The 22381-nt window shown below is 48.1% G+C and overlaps 1 protein-coding gene across 2 annotated transcripts in view; it reads right to left on the minus strand.

Moving 5' to 3' along the window:
- The window catches only part of rnf128b (ring finger protein 128b), a 133789-nt gene that overhangs the window by 67200 nt on the left and 44208 nt on the right, over window positions 1–22381 (minus strand). Inside the window, exon 1 of one of the 2 annotated variants that reach the window (XM_078411920.1) lies at window positions 10868–11530. The exons of the other annotated variant lie outside the window; for it this stretch is intronic. Coding sequence (XP_078268046.1) covers window positions 10868–11288 — 421 coding nt within the window. The 5' untranslated portion in view covers window positions 11289–11530. Of the gene's footprint in view, window positions 1–10867; window positions 11531–22381 lie in introns of those variants that run through there. 2 annotated transcript variants of the gene reach the window in all.

Raw genomic sequence — 22381 nt, forward strand, 5'->3', positions numbered from 1 at the left:
ACAATGATAAACCCAAACCTGAAGCAGATCAATAGAACAAGAGATGAAACAATACAACTAGCTTAAACAGTTACAATGCCAGAGGTGGTGATGGGGGCAGATACGATGGAGGCATTTAAGGGATTTTTAGAGAGGCATCTAGATAAGCAGGGAATGCAGGGAATTGGTTCACGTGCAGGCAGATGAGATTAGTTTACCGTGGCATTATGTTCGGCACAGATATTGTGGGGCAAAGGGCCTGTTCCTCTGCGGTCGGTGCTTTTCTATGTTCTACGCAGGAAGAATCAAAGTAATAGAAGGCGTGTATATTTTACCCCTTGCACAATTCAAAGCAAAAGTCAAGACTAGTTATTTAGCATCACGTCATACATGGCTCACCACACATTCTCTTAAATAGTAATCCAAAAGCAAAAAAAAATCTGCAGATGTTGGAAAACATTAAAAACAGAAAATGGTAGAAATACCAGATCAAGGAGCACTCCAAGAGGAGAGACAGCTAACATTCGCATCAACGTTCACTCTCCTTCTGACTTGCTCCTTTTACCTTTTTTTTGTTGCTAGAATTATATTGATTGGGAGATAAATAGTGGGCAAAAAAAGTTTTGTTCCACTAGATTACCGTGACTTCATACGTCATAGGAGCAGAATTAGGTCATTTGGACTACTCCATCATTCAATCGTAGCTGGTCTACAGTTCCCTTTCAACTGCCCCATAACCTCAGACGCCCACACTAATCAAGATCTCATCAATCTCTGCTTTTAAAATATCCCAAGACTTTGCCTCAGGTGGCAGTGGAGGCCAAGAATTCCACAGATTCAGCACCAGGAGACCACTACACCCAGAGTGAAAAAACAGAGCCATTTAAGAGACTTTTGGAGGAGAGGCACGTGGCTATTCGGGGAATAGTGTGATATGGATTATATGCAGGAAGATAGGTTGGTCTTGGCATCTTGTCCGCACAGAGATTGTGGGCCGAAGGGCCTGTTCATGTGCTGTACTGTTCTATGCTCGATGTTAAAATCTCATTCAATGGGAAGTATTTCTAATAAGGCAGCATTGCCTCAAGTATTCATCAGTATGAAGGAGAGTGCCTTCTTGTCACCTGTCCATTTCCTTCCATGGATGCTGCCTAGCCCGCCAAGCTCCTCCAACAAGTTAGTCCTTTTTTTCAAAAACTCCCTCTGGTCTGTTGCTGGCGTTCCTGTGCGGGCAGTTTAATTTGAAACCACAATCTTCTGACACAAAGCCAAGAGCCGATTTAAGTTTGGCAAGAGGATAAAAAGACAGAGCGAAAGACCATATAAAAAGGAGGTGAGGAAGGAATAAAGGACAAACAGACACTTGGAAAGAAGCCAAGCTAATTACAGACACCACAAGTCAAACTGTTGAATCCAACGCACGGACCGCAGATTTATTAAAGGAACCAAGTCATTTTTGTGCAATTAAGACAGACTGGCTGGAATTTCTTTGTTTCAGATGACTACGAGTCATTGGAAATCTCTTCCTCAAAAGGCAATTGAGACGGAGTCTCTGAATACTTTTAAAGGCGAGGGTAGGTCAACTCTTGATAAGGGGACAACAGGTAGATAGGACTGTGTTTAGAATACAACCATCTTATTTATTACATGGCAGAGCAGGCTGAAGAGTCCGCCAGTTTGAATGCCCATATGGGGCCCAGCTTCTTACAGAGCCAGCTTCTAGTTCATGCAACCGTATGGAAGGATCAAATCATTTACTCCATTTTAGACTTTATAGACACAGCGCTGAAACAGGCCCTTCGGCCCACCGAGTCCACGCTCGCCAGCGATCACCCCGTATACTATCCTACGCACTACAGACAATTTAACCAAAACCAATTAACCTACAAACCTGTATGTCTTTGAAATGTGGGAGGAAACCGGAGAACCGGTCAGAAGGAGAACGTACAAACTCCATACACTCAACACCCATGGTCAGGATCCAACACGAGTCTCTGGCGCAGTAAGGCAGCAACTCTACCAGTGCGCCACTGTACCGTCTTACACTCAGTGTGAAAGATGGGTATAGAATCTGGTATTGGGATAGACTTGTTATTACCGAGGTACAGAGAAAACTCAGTATGTTTTTTAAAGTTTTTTTAATTGAATTGATTTGTATAATTTATAACCTCCGCATAACAATAATATTTCAATTGAACCATTCCCCCCAGGTTCAAGATTCTTAACAAAGCTCTCACAAATTCTCCAATAAAATCTAAAATTACATTTTGGACGCAGACCTCCATGAACAGATGGATACACTGGCTGTTGTCTGATTGGTGTCCAAGCCTTGTCATATTGACTGATTGAGAATGAATGCATCTTCTTTCTTCCATGAATAAACTTGGCAGATACAACAGTATACATATACCTAACTGTCCCTTACTGCTTTTTGGTCATTTATCGTCCTGGTGTATATAGTGTCAGGGACATTGTTTGCGTGTGGAGTCACCAGCCCGGTCCATCACACAAACCAGCCTCCCCATTCACCCCCATTGACTAACACACTGCACAATGTCTCGGGAAAGCAGAATCACGGACCTTTCTCGCCCGTCAATCCCTCTTCTCCCCTCTCAGGTCAGGCAGAAGGTGCAAAATCTTGAAAGCACAACGTCAGATTCAGAAGCAGCTTCGTCCCAAAGATAAGACACAAAGCACTGGAGTAACGCAGCGGGTCAGGCAGCATCTCTGCAGAAAAAGATTGGGTGGCATTTCAGGGTCAAGACCCTTCTTCAGACTTCAAAACGTCACCCATCCTTTTTCTCCAGAGATGCTACCTGACCTGCTGAGTGACTCCCCACATTCCACACTGTGATGGAAGGCAAACAAAGTTCAATCTTCTTCACTTCTTTATTCTCTCGTGGTTGGGGGCCTCGAACCTCCGTTGACGGGGCGATCCTGGCTCCCACAGCCGGTGGTCGGGCCCTTCACGTTGGGGCGATCAAGCTCCCGCAATGGGGGGGGGGAATCTCAGCTCCCCCGTGCCGGGTGATCGGACCCGGGGTTGGGACTGGTCGAACCTCGTGGGGCTTGAAGCTTCCCAACATCAGCCTCTAACCATGACTACGAGCTCGTCGATGTTGGAATCCGCAGGCCGTGGTTGGAGCGTCGATCCTAGGCAAGGGATCGCAGGCCCCCATGGCAAGTCCACGGCCCCGCGGTGGGGTTCAAAGTCAGTCCCGAGCAAGGCCTCCAGCTCCATGATGTTAGACCGCAGAGCAACCGGAGATACGATCCGGAAAACAATCGCATCGCCGGCAAGGTAAGAGATTGAAAAAAGGTTTCCCCGACCCCCTCCCCCACCCACCATATAAAACAAACCAGAGAACATTAACACAAACTTTTAAAACACACTGAAAATAACAAAAAAGACAAAAAGACAGACAGACTGTTGGGGAGACTGCCATCGCTGATGGCACCACTCGGTGACTAGAATTACAACATTCTAGTCAGGGAAAGACCACGAGTTCATCACACATCATGGAGAAGCAAGGAACTGCAGAAGTTGGCTTACACAAAAGGACACAAAGTGCTGGAGTAAATCAGCATCATTGGAGAACATGGATTGGTGGCATTTCAGGTTGGGACCCTTCTTCAGGTATTTATCACAGATATTCCTTTCAACCACCAACTGGAATATTTCATGTAATTCTGCAGCTTAACCTAACTTTAGACGTTACTTTGGAGGAACAGCATGGAAACAGGCCCTTCGGCCAACCGAGTCCACTGACCAGTGATCACACCATATCTACCACTATCCTACACACCAAGGGCAATTTACAGAAGCCAATTAACCTACAAAACCTGCACATATTTGGAGTGTGGGTGGAAACCAGAGCATTCGGAGAAAGCCCATGCCGTCACAGGGAGAACGTACAAACAGCAACCATAGTCAGGATCGAACCCGGGTCTCCAACACTGCAAGGTAACAACTCTACCGCTGCGCCACTGTGCTGCCTGAACCTCCACCATTTCAGAATCTCCCATCATTTTATAAGCTGTGAATTCTGAGAACCATCTCTCAAAACTGGATGGCAGAATTTGGGTTATTTTGCCAACTGATTGAGGGTTAGGAATTAATTAGTTACGCCATCCCCACACAGAGAAGACACAAGAAAAACTAGATACTCATTCCAAGGGATAAATGTTGTGGAGGGTCAGAGCAACAGAATAGAGTGTGTAGGAAAGAACTGCTGATGCTGGTTTAAATTGACGATAGACACAAAAAGCTGGAGTAACTCAACGGGACAGGCAGCATCTCTGGAGAGAAGGAATGGGTGACGTTTCATGTCGAGACCCTTCTTCAGGCAGAATAGATGCAACGTCATGATGATAACTCATCTAGACATTGAGACCAAATTCCTTTCTTGAACTTTTTAAAAACTAGGTTCAAACTGTAATGTGAACTCACTGAATCCTGCTCAACTATTTTGCAGACCAAACATCTTTTATCAGACACTTGAAAATCAAGCATCATAATTTTTTACACGAGGGTAAACATTTAATAGGAACCCGAGGGGCAACTTTTTCCACACAGAGGGCAGGTGAGTGTATGGAAATGAGCTGCCAGAGGAAGTAGTTGAGGCAGGTACTGTAACAACATTTAAAAGACATTGGGAGAGGTACACAGATCGGAAAGGTTTAGAGGGATATGGGCCAAATGCTGGCAGGTGGGACTAATGTGAAAGCAGCAACTTGGTTAGCGTGGGCAACTTGGGCTAGAGAACCTGTTACTGTGCTGTGTGGCTCTATGACTGGTAGAACATGTGGATAGAAAAGTAGAATGCATAATTCGTTCAATTGACTGCGCGTTTTTGTAAACTCGCCATTTTGAGAGGTATGGTGTGTAAAAAAAAAAGAGGGTGAAGTGATTAAAATATTACAGGCAGATTAAATCCCAAGAAACCATCAGCTGAGCTACAGAATAATGATGCACAGTTCAGGAGAATGAATCACTTTCCCAGTAGGAAATAATGAGCTTCCCAATCAAAGAAGTCATGACCGTGGGGAACCAATTAACATTATGGAGCCTGATGTCAATGGCTTGGGTGGTTAAAAAAAAAAAAAAAAAAGCTTAGTTGAACATAAATCAAATAGATTGTGAACTGGAGGACAGAGCACACCCGCTATACAATGTTCCAAATCCATCATTAGTATTCCACATCATTGAATAAGGAGAGGGAATGTAAAACCTAATGTGACAACAATGTACCATTGCAATAAAATAGCAGCCCGTATATATATGTACAACTGGTTTCCTCATTGTAACCATCTACATTTGAAAAGTACCTCCTTTGCCTTGTTGATTTGGGAATCACTCGATCTATTTTTCTAAATCAATTTATATGTCAGCACAGCACAGTGGAGCAGCTGGTAGAGCTGCTGCCTCAGAGCACCAGAGACCAGAGCTTGCTCCTGGCCTCGGGTGCTGTCTGTGTGTGGAGTTGCACCATCTCCCCGCGAAAAGGTGGGCATCCTCTGGGTGCTCAAGGTTTCCTCCCACATCCCAGGGACGTGCAGGTTAATTGGCTTCTCTAAATCGCCCCTAAGGTGTAAGGAGTGGTTGAGAAAGTGGGATAACATGGAACTAGTCTGAACGGGTTGGCGTAGACTCAGTGGACCCAAGGGCCTGTTTCTTCCAATTTGAGGAAGGGTGTTGACCCGAAACATCACCGATTCATGTTCTCCACACTTCGTGCCGGGCCTGGTTTGCATGTTGTATTTTTAAACTAAACTTGTGAAAAGTTCGTCCTGCTTTTGTTAACTGCAGTGCTGCTTTTAACCAACAGCAATGTTTTTAAAAGTTTGTCTCCATGACCCATTAATTAACCTACGGTACAGTATATTAAAGGTGCTGTTACTGAATTGTTTTACCATTCTCATTTAGAACCAGCTGATCATTTTGATAAACGCTAAAGAATGCTCTGTATTATTCATGCATGTTCCATGGCCTTGCTGCCTGCATATATGTCTCCACAACTCATGTATCCCTTCCAACATTACTGAAACAGAACAACTAGTCATCATGACATTGTTTACGGGACCAAAGGTGTGTTGGAAATGGATGCCGTGTTTCTAACAATACGAAACACAACAACAATGCCAAGTTTTGTTGGCTGAAAAGTGCTTCAGAACAAATAAAACCCGTGAAAGGCATCGTAGCATAAAAGCTTACGGGCCACAATTTAATCATGACATTTATTTTCTTTTAACTTTGGAGAAACATCACGGAAACAGGCCCTTCAGCCCACATCGACCATCGATCTCCCGTTCACACTAGTTCTATGTTATCCACTCCCTGCACACTAGGAGCAATTTACAGAGGGCCAATGAACCGACGTACCCGTACTGTAGGTCACTGAGATGTGGGAGGAAACCCACGTGGTCACAGGGAGAATGTTCAAACTCCACACACAGGCAAGACCCAAAGTCAGGATTGAACCAGGGCATCAAGAGGCAGCGGCACTACCAGCTGAGCCACTGTGCCGCAATTGAAAAAGAAAAATCTGGACGTCCAAAATGAGAAACAGAAAATTATGGAAACACTCAGGGGTGTCAAGCACCATTGGTGGAAAGACAGACAGAGTTCGTCTTTCAACGCAGTTCCTCTTTCAACAGTTTACATCATCCTAGTTTCAAAACAGATGCAGAAAAGTGGGAGTGGAGATCACGTGCTCCTTCCGGCCTACTACCCCAATCAAAGATCCTCTGTTTCGTGCAGTTTTAGTTTAGAGATACAGCGTGGAAACAGGCCCTTTGGCCAACCGAGTCCACGCTGACCAGCGATCCCTCGTCTCTGCCTCAATGTCACTTTCCCACCAATCCCATCCTCTGCCAATGCCCAGTGTCCAAGCATCTACAATCTCTGGGTGGACTCCTAAGTTTGACAGCCCCCTCCCCAGTAAAGAAACTCCTCCTCACAGTCCTGAATCCACTTTCCCTGGGACCATATCCCACCAGTTCTAAACAATCCATCTAGAGAAAATGGTCCTTTGTCATCGACCATGTCAAACCCTCATTCTTCTATGTCTCAATGGTGTTGCCTCTTGTTCTTCTGAACTGCACTGACAACAGGCAAATCTTAAGAGTCATAGAACTGCAACAAGGAACAGGCTCTTTGGCTCACCAAGTCTCCACTGACACTCAACCACCCTTTTGCACCAACCCTACACGAATCCCATTTTGTTCTTCCCACATTGCTCACAATTTCCCCTTATTTTCACATGAAAAGGGGGAATTTATATAAAGAATCCCACCCACTACATTAAGGTATCCATTGCTTATTGAATTATAATACCATTAGTTCATGATACACTGTCATACACATTGCCGAAGTGGTCAATGGTCAACAGCCCAATGGTCACATCCTGGCAGCGAAGGTTTGGAGGCATGACCACCGTGGGACATGACCCCCACTTCAGACAGCCTTCCCTTGCTGCAAGATGGGAATCGAGCTTGCATTCATCCTGCCTTCATCCACTGATGCAAAGACTCTGAGGTCCATTGCAGTGCTACCGACAAGACCCTGCCTATATAAAACAAAAGACAAAATGCTAGAGTAACTCAGCAGGTCAGACAGCATCCTTGAAGAACATTGATAGGTGACATGTCAGGTCAGGATGTTTCTGGGTATGTCACCTCTGCATATTCTCCAGGGATGCTGCCTGACCCACCAAGTTACTTCAGGACTTTGTTTCTTTCCTTGGCAAACCAGCATCTGCAGATTCTTGTTTCTACAAGATCCTGCCTCCATTCATGTAATGTGTCAATTTCCCAAAATCTATATTATTTATCGGGCCTTTTTATTAAGTCAATTTGTAGTTTAGTTTAGAGATACAGCACGGAAACAGGCTGTTCAGCCACCGAGTCTGCGCAGATGAGTGAACACCCGTGGACTAGTTCTGTCCTACACACTAGGGACAATTTACAGAGGCCAATTAACCTGCACATCCTTGGAATATGGGAGGAAACCGGAGCACCCAGAGAAAACCCACTTGGTCACAGGGAGAATGTGCAAACTCCAACTGTAGACAGCAACTGTAGTCCGGATCGTACCCGGGTCTCTGGTGCTGAAAGGCAGCAACTCTACCGCTACACCACTGTTCCGTCCTCCAACCTGAAACATTAGCTGTGTTTCTCATTCCACAGATGTTGCTTGAGTCAATGTCATAGAGTCACCCAGTACAATAATGGGCCCTTTGGCCCATCATGTTAATCATTTTGCCCATTTCCACTCGTCACACTTTCCCGCTTTAGAACTATACTTTAGTTTAGTAATATAGCATGGAAACAGACTCTTCAGGGATGAGGGGGGGGGGGGGGAGACTGGGAGAGTGACTGGGGGGTGAGGGGGGGTGACTGGGGAGGAGACGGGTGGGGGTGAGGCGGGTGGGGGGGAGACGGGTGGGGTTGAGGGGAAGACGGGTGGGGGTGAGACGGGTGGATGGTGGGTTGGGGGTGATGAGTGGGGAGATGAGGGAGGTAGTGAGAGAGTGGGAGACAAGGGGGGGTGAGTGAGAGAGTGGTAAGACGGGGGGGTTGAGGGGAGAGACGAGGGGGAGGTTGAGCGTGGAGGGATTGAGGGTGGAGACAAGGCGGGTAGAAATGGGGAAGTGTCCACAGCGGAAGCAAAGGGGACCCGAAGGTTGGGTGGTGGGTGGAGTGGGAGGGGTGCTGGTGGTGGGGTGGATGGTGGGATTGTGGGGTGGATGGTGGGATTGGGTGGTGGAGTGGGGGGGGGGGGGGATTGGGTGGTGGAGTGTGGGGGGGGGGGGATTGGGTGGTGGAGTGTGGGGGGGGCGGGGGATTGGATGGTGGAGTGGGGGGGGGAGTGGAGTGGCGGGGGAATGGGGGGGTGGTGGAGTGAGGGGGGAGTGGGTGGTGGAGTGAGTGGGGGGGAGTGAGTGGGGGGGAGTGGGTGGGGGGGAGTGGGGTGGGAGTGGGTGGGTGGTGGAGTGGAGTGGGTGGTGGTGGGGGGTGTGGGTGGTGGTGGGGGGTGTGGGTGGTGGTGGGGGGTGTGGGTGGGGTGGGGGGGGGGGGGGGGAGGGGGAGAAAGAGATTCCAAAAGACTAACTGATGGTTTCTGAAGACGGGAGGTTAAAGCTCCCGGAGAGTGAGAGAGAGAGAGACGGACAAAAACTGGGAGTCAAAGTAACCAGAGGAATTCCAGCAACTACCTTGTTAAATCCGACTATTTCTCCTGGCGACCCTGAGCAGCTGGCACAACATTCACCGCGTTGCATCACGTTAAACAAATACGAGCAACCCCGACTGTGTGTTGTTTGCCGTCTGAGTTTCAGAGTCCCCCCCCACAAGGTGCCTTTGTCGCGGCGGTGAAAGTCAAAGTTTGATAGAAAGCCCCCTCTTTCACCCAGGCGGTCCCAGCACAAAGCAACCCTTTCTAAATCCACCCCCTCCCCTCCCAAACAAAAGAACTAAAATAAAACCCAGGCGTGCAAATGCAAACACCCCCTTTCTAACGTTGGAGATATTGTAAAATGAAAACGTAACTCTCCTCACTCATCCACCCCCCCCCCCCCTCTCTTTCACCCCCCCCTCTCTCTTTCACCCCCCCCCCCTCTCTTTCACCCCCCCCTCTCTCTTTCACCCCCCCCCTCTCTCTTTCACCCCCCCCTCTCTCTTTCACCCCCCCCCCTCTCTCTTTCACCCCCTCCTCTCTCTTCGACCCCCCTCTCTCTTTCACCCCCTCCCTCTCTTTCACCCCCCCCCCCTCCCTCTCTTTCACCCCCCCCCCCCCTCCCTCACTCCTCTTCCTCTGTACACATCCCAACATGGGCCACGTTGCCAGTGAGCCACACACACACACACACACAGCCACAGCCACAGCGTGCACTGAGATGGGGCAACTTGGTCGACATGGAGGAAGCAAAATATGTCGGAATGGAAGTTGCAGACGCTGGTTGACACCAAAGACAGACACAAAAAGCTGGAGTAACTCAGCCGGACGGACACTGCCCCTCCTGGAGGAGGAGGCGGTAGAGGCGACGTTTCTTCCCACCTCCCCCTCACCTCGAGTTTCCCCTCTCCCCGTGACTCTCAGTCTGAAGAAGGAGGAGGGTGTCGACCCGAATCGCCACCTATCTATCCCGACCCGCTGAGTTACTCCAGCACATAGAGAAATAGAAAATAGGTGCAGGAGTAGGCCATTCGGCCCTTCGAGCCTGTACGCACCGCCATTCAATATGATCATGGCTGATCATCCAACTCAGTAACCCGTACCTGCCTTCTCTCCATACCCCTGATCCCTTTAGCCACAAGGGCCACATCTAACTCCCTCTTCAATATAGTCAATGAACTGGCCTCAACTACCCTCTGTGGCAGAGAATTCCACAGACTCACCACATATTGTATAAGAAAATAACCACAGATGCTGGTACAAATAAATCCAAGGTATTTATTTCACAAAATGCTGGAGTAACTCAACAGGTCAGGCAGCATCTCAGGAGAGAAGGAATTGGGTGACGTTTCTTCAGTCTGAAGAAGGGTCTCGACCTGAAACGTCTCCCATTCCCCCTTCTCTCCAGAGATGCTGCCTGACCTGCTGAGTTACTCCAGCATTTTTGTGAAATAAATACCCAGGATATTGTATACTTTACGCACGGTGTACAAAAGTAAGTGATATTTTTGATAGGTGATACAACAGGTGATATTTTTGGTGCCATCTTCAGCATGGGGGGAGATGGGCCGAATGGCCTGTGCCCCTGATGTACAAGTGGTTTGGTGGGTGGAAGGGTGGTGGGTGGAGAGAGTTTAGCCCGGGTTAAAGCGGCACAAAGTGGATGAGAGTTAGAGAGTGAGTGGGTGGGAGATGTGGGGGTCCAACACTTACCAGGGTGGGACATTTGGACCACTTCGTTGGTCGGGGTCGGGTAGTTGAAGATGACGGCCGCGCTCGCCCCTTGGCCGACGGCGTTGAGGATCTTCTCGGAGAAGGTGCACCCGTCCCCTCGCTCGATCAGGGCCACCCAAGGCTGCTGGGGGTCGGCTCTGATGTACGGGACGTCCGGGTCGCAGCCGAAGCCCCGGCCCGACTGTGCGATGCCCACCTGCCCGCTGACACTGTCCAGTGGAGAGTTCTGGCCGTACACGCCGCTCTCGGTCTTCTCCTGCACCGTGCGGTTGGCCAGGGGCTCGTTGAAGCTGATGTTGATGTACGCCGTCCAGAAGGAGCTGGAGAGCGGGCAGTGTAGACACAGTAGCTGGGCCACCGTCAACCAGGCAGAAGGAGAGCCCCCAGATAGAGCCCGCATCGCCCCTGACACCCAGAGACCACACTGGCAACTGGGAAAATCCTCACCCCACTTCACTCAAACCTTCTCCTCTTCCTCCCCCTGCCCTCAGCACAGCTCTCACACCTCACACCCAGTCACAGAATCCCTGCTCCAGCGACCCAACCTGTCCAGGTGGAAAAAAAATCTCCTCCTACAGCTCAGTAAACGTCTATAAAGTTACAAACTCCACCCTCTCAGCCGCTTAAAGGGGCAATGTATCTGACTCTTGCCAATCGCTGCTCTCTCTCCTTCCTATCTCCCCCTCTCTGTCACTCGTCACTCACTGACTCTGTGTGTGTGTGTGTCTCTCTCTCTCTCTCTCTCTCTCTCTCTCTCTCTCTTTCTCCGTCTCTCTCTCTCTCTCTTTCTCTGTCTCTCTCTCTGACTCTCTCTGTGTCTCTCTCTCTCTCTCTGTCTGTGTGTGTGTGTCTCTCTCTCTCTCTCTCTCTCTTTCTCTGTCTCTCCCTCTTTCTCCCTCCCTCCCTCTCTCTCTCTCTCCCTCTCTCTCTCTCTCTCCCTCTCTCTCTGTCTCTGACTGTGTGTGTCTCTCTCTCTCTCTTTCTCTGTCTCTCTCTCTGACTCTCTCCGTGTCTCTGTCTGTCTGTGTGTGTCTCTCTCTGACTCTCTCTGTGTCTCTGTGTGTGTCACTCTCTCTGTCTCTCTGTTTCCAATTTCAACTCCCTCTGTAACCAATGATGAATATTTCAAAGCAGTCATATAATCGCACACACACACACGGAGGTGTATACATAATATGAATGTACAAGATGTACCACGGCATAATGGTTAGTGGATTGAGATCCACGGGGCTTGACTGTCGACCCAGACCCAGTGGCAGGGAATTTGAGCTCCACGCCGAGTGGAACTTTACTTTTTTTTTAAAAGCTTGTCTCAGTGTTGTCGACTGCTGTGTGATGCAACCCCTTCCTGATCGCTTACATGCCTCGGCAACAACTCATCTACCCAGTCTGACCCTGCCCTGCAGTCAACAGAAGATGCAGGAAACACTCAGGAGACCAAGTCAAGTCAAGTCAAGTCAAATTTATTTGTCACATACACATACTCGATGTGCAGTGAAATGAAAGTGGCAATGCCTGCGGGTTGTGCACAAAAATAATGCAGGTGGGACCAGGCTGCATCTGTGGAAAGAATAACAGATGCTCATTGTTTTTTTAAATATAAATGCCGGAAACCTTCAGAAGATTCTTCACACTAGGAGATTTCCAGCACATACATGCTTTCATGAGCATCTGCCTCTCCTTCCACAGATGCTGCCTGACCTGCTGAATGTTTCCCAGCCTATTCTTTTATAATTTTCCTCTGACGTGGAGTCATTATAGTCACACAGGGCGGAAGCAAGCCCTTCGGCCCAACTTGCCCACACCAGCCAACACGCCCCAACTACACTGGTCCCACCTGCCTGCACTTGGCCCTTACCCCTCAAAACATAAGGTAGGCACAAAGATAGGCGCCCTGCACGAGATGGCCCAGCTATTAGCGGTTGTGCAGTAGAAAAGAGAAACGCTGGAGTAACTCAGCGGGTCAGGCAGTATCTCTGGAGGAAAAGGAATAGGTGTCATTTTGGGTCGAGACCCGTCTGAAGGAAGGTTTCGACCCAAAATGTCACCTATTCCTTTTTCTCCAGAGATGCTGCCTGACCCTCTGAGTTACTCCAGCATTTTGTGTCTTTCAGTGTAAACCAGCATCTGCAGTTCCTTCCTACACTTCTCTAAACCTATCCTATCCATGTACCTGGATAGTCTCTTAAATGTCATGATTAGTCCCTGCCTCAACTACCTCCTCCAGCAGCTCGTTCCATACAACAACCTCCCTTTGTGTAAAAATTGTTACTCCTCAGATTAAATGTTACTCCTCAATTAAATCTTTCCCCCTTCACCTTAAAAACCCTATACATTTTCTCCTCATTGCCTGTGGATTTGCTCTCTGCAGATCCATAGACTCACAAGGACAGATCTAGACCCATCTTGAATTTTGTGAACAAATATATCTGAGGAGGTAATCATCATGTGGATGCATTGAACAAAAAACAAAGTGCTGGAAAAACTCAGCGGGTCAGGCAGTATCTCTAACATGTGCAGGAGCTACACAGTGGATGGTGGGACTATGGGGAGTGTTGTAGAGCAGAGGAATCAAGGAGTGAAGGTACATATTTCCTTGAAGGTGGCGTCACAGGTTGATAGGCTGGCCCAAAAAGCTTTTGGCACACTGGCCTTCATCAGTCAGAGTATTGAGCATAGACGTTGGGAGGTCATGTTGCAGTTGTATAAGACGTTGGTGAGGCCGCATTTAGAGTATTGTGTTCAGTTCTGGGTACCATGTTATAGGAAAGATGTTGTCAAGTTTGAAAGGGTTCAGAGAAGATTTACGAGGATGTTGTCAGGACTTGAGGGTCTGAGCTACAGGGAGAGGTTGAGCAGGCTGGGACTGCAAGTCAGGCAGCATCCCTGAAGGGAATCAAGATAGATTCTTGATTAGTACGGGTGACAGGGAGAAGGTAGGAGAATGGGGTTAGGAGGGAGAGATAGATCAGCCATGACTGAATGGTGGAGTATACTTGATGGGCCGAATGGCCTAATTCAGCTCCTATTACTTATGATCTTATGACCAGACCCAAAACATCACCTATCTGTATTCTCCAGGCTGACTCGCTGAGTTATTCCAGCAGTTTGTCTTTTATTTCCATCTTCACTTGCCAGGCTTTGCCCAACCCCCATCTCTCGCATCTAGCTTTCTCCCTCCTACTCCATCAGTTTGCAGAAAGGTCCTGACCTGAAATGTCATATGTCCATTCCATCCACAGAAGCTGCCAGACCTGCTGAGTTCCTGCTGCACTGTTAGAATTTGTTCGAGATTCCAGAATCTGCAGTTTCTGGTGTCTCCATTCTGTCGTGTGTTCTTTGCTTGCACAAAGCACAAAGTGCTGGAGTAACTCAACAGGTCAGGCAGCATCTGTGGAGGGAATGGATAGACAACATTGTGAGTTGGGACCTGTCCATCTGTCTCCTGGTTTAGTTTAGTTTAGTTTAGTTGGAAACTAAACATGGAAACAGGTACTTTGGCCCACCGAGTCCATGTTGACTATCATTCCCATGTACACTAGTTCTATGTTATCCCACTTTCGTACCCTACACATATGTGGCAACTTACAGAAGTGCTTTATCCTACAAACCTGCACATCATTTGCATGTGGGTGGAAACTGGAGCACCTGGAAAAAACCCACGCAGTCACAAAGAGAAAGTATAAACTCTGCACCGACAGCATCGTAGACAGGATCAAACTACTAAGTTTCAGTTCTAGTTGTTTGGAATGTTGGCTGATGACATTTGCATTTCGTTAAATATTTCAACATGTGTGTAATCCCTTTCATACTTTAGAACTTTAGAACCTGTTTATTGTGGGATGTTCATCTGTGTTAGGTATAAAGGAGAACGCCTTCATATTATCTTTGTCTTCTTGCCAGTAGCAGGAAGTTTGCAAAGGCAGCTAAAGCCTCCACCTTGTTTATGCGATTTGTTCAGCCCTTAAGAATGTAAAGTAGTCACTCAGCAAATGGACTATGAACAAACCTGTCCAACCAGCTGGTAGGAATGCAGCTTGGAGGACAAGAGTTTTGGACAATATCTCCATCTTCACTGGAGTTCTCAGCCCGCTCTCCACAGTAGCCTTGGAAGCACACAGCTGTAACATTAACCTTAAGTGTGTAGAACCCTTGGTCCAATTGAACAATGAATACAAGTCAATGCATAATCAGAGAACCAAGGAACTGCAGACTGGGAATCTGAAGAAGGGTCCTGACTAAGGGTGACGTCACCATCCCACACCACACGTGACCTCACCCAGCCAGCGGCCACGTGGTCCCGCTACACCAATGGCGGCCACCCGAGCGGGGAGGCGGGTTGCTATGCAACCTCTGTTAGGCGAACACACTCGGCCCCGCTCCCCGAACACACTCCGTTAGCCCACACTGTCCCGGCGTACAGCGGCCCGCGGGCCTAATACAGGACAAGGGCAGTCCCGTATGGGACAAACCAATCTAGCCCAAAATACGGGATGTCCCGGCTAATACGGGTTACTGAGTTACTCCAGCACTCTGTGTCCTTTTTTAAATGCAAAACCGGTTTCCTCCCACACTCCCACACTGCAGGTTTCTAGGTTCATTGGCTTCAGTAAAAATTGTAAATGATCCTCGTGTGTAGGATAGTGCTAGTGTACGGAGTGATCGCTGGTCAGTGTGGACTCGGTGGGCTGGAGACCCTGTTTCCACCCTGCAGTTCTGAAGTCTAATACACAACAGTAGAATCAAAATACTACAGACTGCGAGTTTGAAGCAGTGACCCAACCCAAAAGGTCACCTATTCATGTTGCCCAGAGATGCTGCCTGGCCTGCTGAGTTACTCCAGCACTCTGTGTCCTTTGTTTTTAATACAAAACAGCATCTGTCACATTAACCAGGATGTTGCCAGGATTCGAGAGCCTGGCCTGCAGGGAGAGGTTGAGCAGGCTAGAACTTTATTCCTTGCAGCGCAGGAGGCTGAGGGGTGATCTTATGGAGGTGTATAAGATTATGGAGGGAATAGATCGGGTGAATGCACAATTCCTTTTCCCCCAGGGGAGAAAAATCAAACACCAGGGGACATAGTTTTAAGATAAAAGGGGCAAGATTTAATAGGAACCTGAGGATGGTGGGTATATCAAGTCAAGTCAAGTCAAGTTTATTTGTCACATGCACATACACGATGTGCAGTGAAATGAAAGTGGCAACGCCGGCGGATTGTGCAAAAAAAGAATTACAATTACAGCACATAAATTAAAATTAATACAGAAAAGAAAAATGTAGTCCCTGGAGTTCTAATAGTTAACAGTCCTGATGGCATGTGGGATGAAACTCCGTCTCATCCTCTCCGTTTTCGCAGCATGACAGCGGAGGCGTTTGCCTGACCGTAGCAGCTGGAACAGTCCGTTGCTGGGGTGGCAGGGGTCCCTCATAATCTTGCTTGCTCTCGATCTGCACCTCCTGATGTCTAGTCGCCAGAGGAGGTAATTGAGGCAGGTGCGAGAACGGAATTTAAAAGTCACTTGGACAGTTACATGGGTAGGAAAGGTGGAGAGGGATGTGGGCAAAATGCCGGTGAATGGGACAAGCTAAGATGGTTCCTCTGACGAAGGGGTCTGGAAGCAGGGATCGCATTCTCAGAACAAAGTTCAGGCCGTTTAGGGCCGCATTAAGCCAATAATTATTTATGGGGGTGAGCCTCAGGAACCTTCTACACTGGACGGCAGTGGAAATTCAGTTATTTATTACATCTAAAGTAGAGATCAATAGATTTCTGGATATTAAAAGAATCAGGGCATTGGGGGACAGATGGATTGTACTTGATGTGCCATGATCATGTTGAATGGTTTGTGTTGAGTGGCAAGCTCTGAGGGCTGAATGTTTTATTCCTGCACTCACTGCTTGTGTTCTCGTGCCGACCACCAATGCCAGTGGCCATTCACTGCCTCTGCAGTTCAGTACCAATCAGAGAGATAATTAACGTAAACATTGCCAGGGATACAAATATTTAATAAACAGTATCACAACGTGGTTTGGGAAGAGCTCCATCCAAGACAGCAAGAAACTTCAAGGAATTGTGGATGCAGCCCAGACCATCACACAAACCAACCTCCCTTCCTTTGACCAATCGACAAGGTCCCACATAGGAGATTAGTGGGCAAAATTAGGGCACATGGTATTGGGGGTAGGGTACTGACATGGATAGAAAATTGGTTAACAGACAGAAAGCAAAGAGTGGGGATAAATGGGTCCCTTTCGGAATGGCAGGCAGTGACCAGTGGGGTACCGCAAGGTTCGGTGCTGGGACCCCAGCTATTTACGATATACATTAATGACTTAGACGAAGGGATTAAAAGTACCATTAGCAAATTTGCAGATGATACTAAGTTGGGGGGTAGTGTGAATTGTGAGGAAGATGCAATAAGGCTGCAGGGTGACCTGGACAGGTTGTGTGAGTGGGCGGATACATGGCAGATGCAGTTTAATGTAGATAAGTGTGAGGTTATTCACTTTGGAAGTAAGAATAGAAAGGCAGATTATTATCTGAATGGTGTCAAGTTAGGAGGAGGGGGAGTTCAACGAGATCTGGGTGTCCTAGTGCATCAGTCAATGAAAGGAAGCATGCAGGTTCAGCAGGCAGTGAAGAAAGCCAATGGAATGTTGGCCTTCGTAACAAGAGGAGTTGAGTATAGGAGCAAAGAGGTCCTTCTACAGTTGTACCGGGCCCTGGTGAGACCGCACCTGGAGTACTGTGTGCAGTTTTGGTCTCCAAATTTGAGGAAGGATATTCTTGCTATGGAGGGCGTGCAGCGTAGGTTCACTAGATTAATTCCCGGAATGGCGGGACTGTCGTATGTTGAAAGGCTGGAGCGATTGGGCTTGTATACACTGGAATTTAGAAGGATGAGGGGGGATCTTATTGAAACATATAAGATAATTAGGGGATTGGACACATTAGAGGCAGATAACATGTTCCCAATGTTGGGGGAGTCCAGAACAAGGGGCCACAGTTTGAGAATAAGGGGTAGGCCATTTAGAACGGAGATGAGGAAGAACTTTTTCAGTCAGAGGGTGGTGAAGGTGTGGAATTCTCTGCCTCAGAAGGCAGTGGAGGCCAGTTCGTTGGATGCTTTCAAGAGAGAGCTGGATAGAGCTCTTAAGGATAGCGGAGTGAGGGGGTATGGGGAGAAGGCAGGAACGGGGTACTGATTGATAGTGATCAGCCATGATCGCATTGAATGGCGGTGCTGGCTCGAAGGGCTGAATGGCCTACTCCTGCACCTATTGTCTATTGTCTATTGTCTATTGACCCCATTTACACTTCACGCTGCCTCGGCAAGGCCACCAGCATAATCAAGGATGAGTCGTACCTTCGCCACTCCCTCTTCTCCCCTCTCCCATCAGGCAAAAGGTACAAAGGGTGAAAACATACACGTTCAGATTAAAGGACAGTTTCTTCCCAGCTGTTATCAGGCAACTGAACCATCCTATCAACAACTAGAGGGCAGTCCTGAGCTACTATCTACCTCATAGAGTGATTCCTGTTAAATATTTCCCCCTTCACCTTGACCCTATGTCCTCACGTCCTCGATTCCCCTACTCTGGGCAAGAGACTGTGCATCTACCCGATCTATTCTTCTCATGATTTTGTACACCTCTATAAGATCACCCCACCTGGCCAATCGATCCAGATCCTGCTGCGGTCGTTCACAACCATCTTCACTACCTTCAAAACCACTCACTTTTGCATCATCAGCAAACTTGCTGATCTTGCCCTGTATGTTCTCATCCAAATCATTGATGTAGATGACAAACAGTAACGGGCCCAGCACCGAACCCTGAGGCACACCACTCGTCACAGGCCTCCAGTCCGAGAAGCAACATTCCACCATCACCCACTGCTTCCTTCCGTGGAGCCAATTTGCTATCCATTCTGCTATCTCTCCTTGGATCCCATGCGATCTAAGGGGCCTGTCCCACTTTGCCGATTTTTAAGGCGACTGCAGGCGACTGTCAAAGTTGTAGCAGATCGCCGAAAAACCGGCGACTTTTTTCCCCCTACGACAATGTCTACGACAAGCTACGACAACCTACCAAGCTACTGACAACCGGCGACCCAGTCGTCGCGACCTAGGACGTCCACCTACGACAGCGACTATGACAAGCTACGACAACCAAAGTCAACCTACCTCCACCCTCGACAAGCTACGACCCTGTCAGGACTGCCAGGAAGCAACATATGATGGCATTGCTCTTACATCAAATGCAAGCCCTGATGTTTGCAGCGGCCCTCATGCTTACAATTCTGCAAGACAGAAGGACAAGAAGAATGGGGGAGAAGAAGCCTAAGAAGAGGTCTGTGTGGTTGAAGCCCTTGTCCCTGAAGAGACCCAATGCAGTGCAATGTCAAAATAAATGAAAAGAGTTTGCTTTTCAATGCAGTGCAATGCTTGTGTTTGTGTTTGTTTTATTGGTCAAAAGAAATGAAATTAAAATATTTGAAAGAGATGCCATGAGAAACTACTCTGAAATACAATCACTTCAAACATCAATCTTTGGTCAAAATGTCCAAAATTTACTTTATTCAAACAAACAAGATTCTTATAAAAGGTGGATAACCGTCGTCAGCACCGGCGACAACCAAAGTCGCCTGGTGACAACCTGGTGACAACCTACGACAGCGCCCACAACAGGAGACGACAAGCTACAATCATTGGCCTCAAGCCAGCAGTCGCCAAACATTTTCGAGCAGGGAGAAAATTCCACGGCGTCCAGAGAAAAAGCTACGACGTTTTGGTGACTACTCACGACCATGCCCGCGACACCCCGCGACACACCTGCGACCGTGCGGCGACAGCCTAGTCACCTGTAGTCGCCTTAAAAACCACCGGTTGGACAGGCCCTTAACCTTCCATGCGGAACCTTGCCAAATGCCTTACTGAAATCCATGTACACAACATCTACAGCTCTGCCCTCATCGACCTTCTTTGTCACGTCTTCAAAAAACTCAATCAGATTTGTGAGACACGACCTCCCATGTACAAAACCATGCTGACTATCCCTAATCAGCCCTTGCCCATCCAAATGCCTGTATAACCTATCCCTCAGAATACTCTCTAGCAACTGTCCAACTACAGATGTTAAGCTCACTCGCCTATAATTCCCAGCATTCTCCCTGCAGCCCTTCTTGAATAAAGGCACAACATTTGCCACCCTCCAGTCCGGCACCTCTCCTGTATTTAAGGACGACTCGTAAATTTCAACCAGGGCTCCCGCAATTTCCTCTCTAGTTTCCCACAATGTCCTCGGATATATCTGATCAGGCCCTGGAGATTTGTCTACCTTCACACACAACAGTACCGTCAGTACTTCTTCGACTGTAACACTGACTGCTCTTAAGACACTTCCATTGACTGCCCCAAGTTCCTCCGTCCTACTGTCTTTCTCCTCTGTAAATACAGAGGAGAAATACTCATTGAGGACCTTGCCCATCTCCTGTGGCTACACACAGAGGTGACCCTTTGAATCCTGAGAGGTCCCACTCTCTCCCTAGTTACCCTTTTCCCCCTTATGTATTTATAAAATCTTTTGGGATTGCCCTTAATGTTACCCGCCAGAGCTATCTCCTGGCCCTTTTTTGCCCTTCTTATCTCCTTTACTTTGTTTACTCCTTAGTTCCCGAAACTCCTCCAGGGATGCACTTGATCCCAGCTGCCTATCCCAGTCTCATGCATCCTTCTTGTTTTTGACCAACACCTCAATTTCCCTCGTCAGCCAAGCTTCCTTACGTTTGCCTGCTTTGCCCTTCACTCTAACAGGGGAGTACATATCCTGAGCTGTCGGCAGCACAATTCTAAAAACATCCCACTTGGCCGATGTTCCTTTCCCCTCAAAGAACCAGCTGCAGTCAACTTGAGCGAGACCTTCTCTCTTATCCTCAAAGTTGGCCTTACCCCAGTTGAGCATTTTAACACGTGGACCCTCTCACTCCCTATCCATAACTGTATTAAACCTAATCAAACTGTGCTCACTGGTCTCAAAAGGCTCCTCCACAAACACTTCATGAACTTGCCCTTCCCAATTTCCCAATACTGGATCCATCGTTGCCCTTGGATTATTAAGGAGACCCTTGGACTATGTTTGATTGGACTTTACTTTGCATTAAACGTCCCAGGGAGCCGTGCGTGCGGTGAGAGTGTCCTGGGGAGCCGCGCGGGCCTGATCCACCCGCCGAACAACCATGCCAACGACGACAAGAACGACGACTGATGACCGGAACATGCCCCGTGGGTCTCCCAGGGGACTGCGATGAAGCTGCGGGCAGCGAGGCCTGTCTGGGCTGAAGGTGAGTCAGCCGTGGCGGTGGTGGGAGCCTCGGTGGCGGGAGCGGGAGACTCGGCGGCAACATGGGCCTTGGAGCAATATGGGCCTTGGAGTAACGTGGGCCTTGGAGCATCGTGGGCCTTGGAGCAACGTGGGCCTCGGCGGCAACGGGAGCCTCGGTGGCGGTGGGGCCTCGCGGTCGATGAGCATGAGGGTGGAGGGGAAGACAATGGGGACCCCGTGTGGGGGACGCCGTGTGGGTCGATGGGAGAACAAAGGGGGACCCAGTGTGGGTGGTAGGGGGGGGAGGGGACACTCTAGTTTAGAATCCTCTGTCCAGGGGGATAAGCCCGCGTTTGTTTGTTCCGGTGAAGGCGCTGTGCACACGGCATCCAGACAACAGTCGCTTGTCTTTCTCTTTTTTTTGTCTTTTCTCTTTTAATTTCAAGTTTTTGTGTACCTTGTGTGTTATGACTGTTGGCAGACCAATTTCCCCCCGGGGATGAATAAAGTTTATTGCATTGTATCGTATCGTTATTGACATTATTTTCCATTATCATGTATCTGTACACTGTGGATGGTTCAATAGGAATCATGTTTCGTCTTTCCGCTGCCTGGTTAGCACGCAACAAAGGCCTTTCACTGTACCTCGGTACACGTGACAATAAAGTAAAGTCAATCTAAAAATCTATGTCTCGTACAGACTTGCCATTACAAGTGTTGCAATTACTTAGTTTATGGACACCCACACGTACGAACAAGCCAGAAGGAGGTCCCCAACTCAAAACAGCATCTGTGAGTCTGAAGAAGGGTCCTAACCTGAAACGTCGCCTTTCCATTGTCTCCACAGATGCTGCCCAACCCACTGAGTTCTATCCGCACTTTGTATTTTGCTCAAGATTCCACGCCTGCAGTCTCTTCTATCTCCCATAGTATTATTAAATGAAAAAGTCTGGCGTACACTAGACTTTGGTGTACGTCCCTACACTCTGGCTCCATCTTTGTTTGCTTTTTTCTTATAAGTCTGCAGTTTTGATCACATTAGGCACAATACTGTGGAGTTATGGTTACCGTGTTGAGTGATTTTTATGCATTTTCTGACTTATGGACAAAATAGACTAATGGACCTGTGAATAAGTTGAACCCGTTTGTTACCCAGAGACAGTCTGAAGA

The sequence above is a fragment of the Rhinoraja longicauda genome, chromosome 15 (genome assembly GCF_053455715.1).
Source record: "Rhinoraja longicauda isolate Sanriku21f chromosome 15, sRhiLon1.1, whole genome shotgun sequence".
NCBI classification, from domain to species: domain Eukaryota; kingdom Metazoa; phylum Chordata; class Chondrichthyes; order Rajiformes; family Arhynchobatidae; genus Rhinoraja; species Rhinoraja longicauda.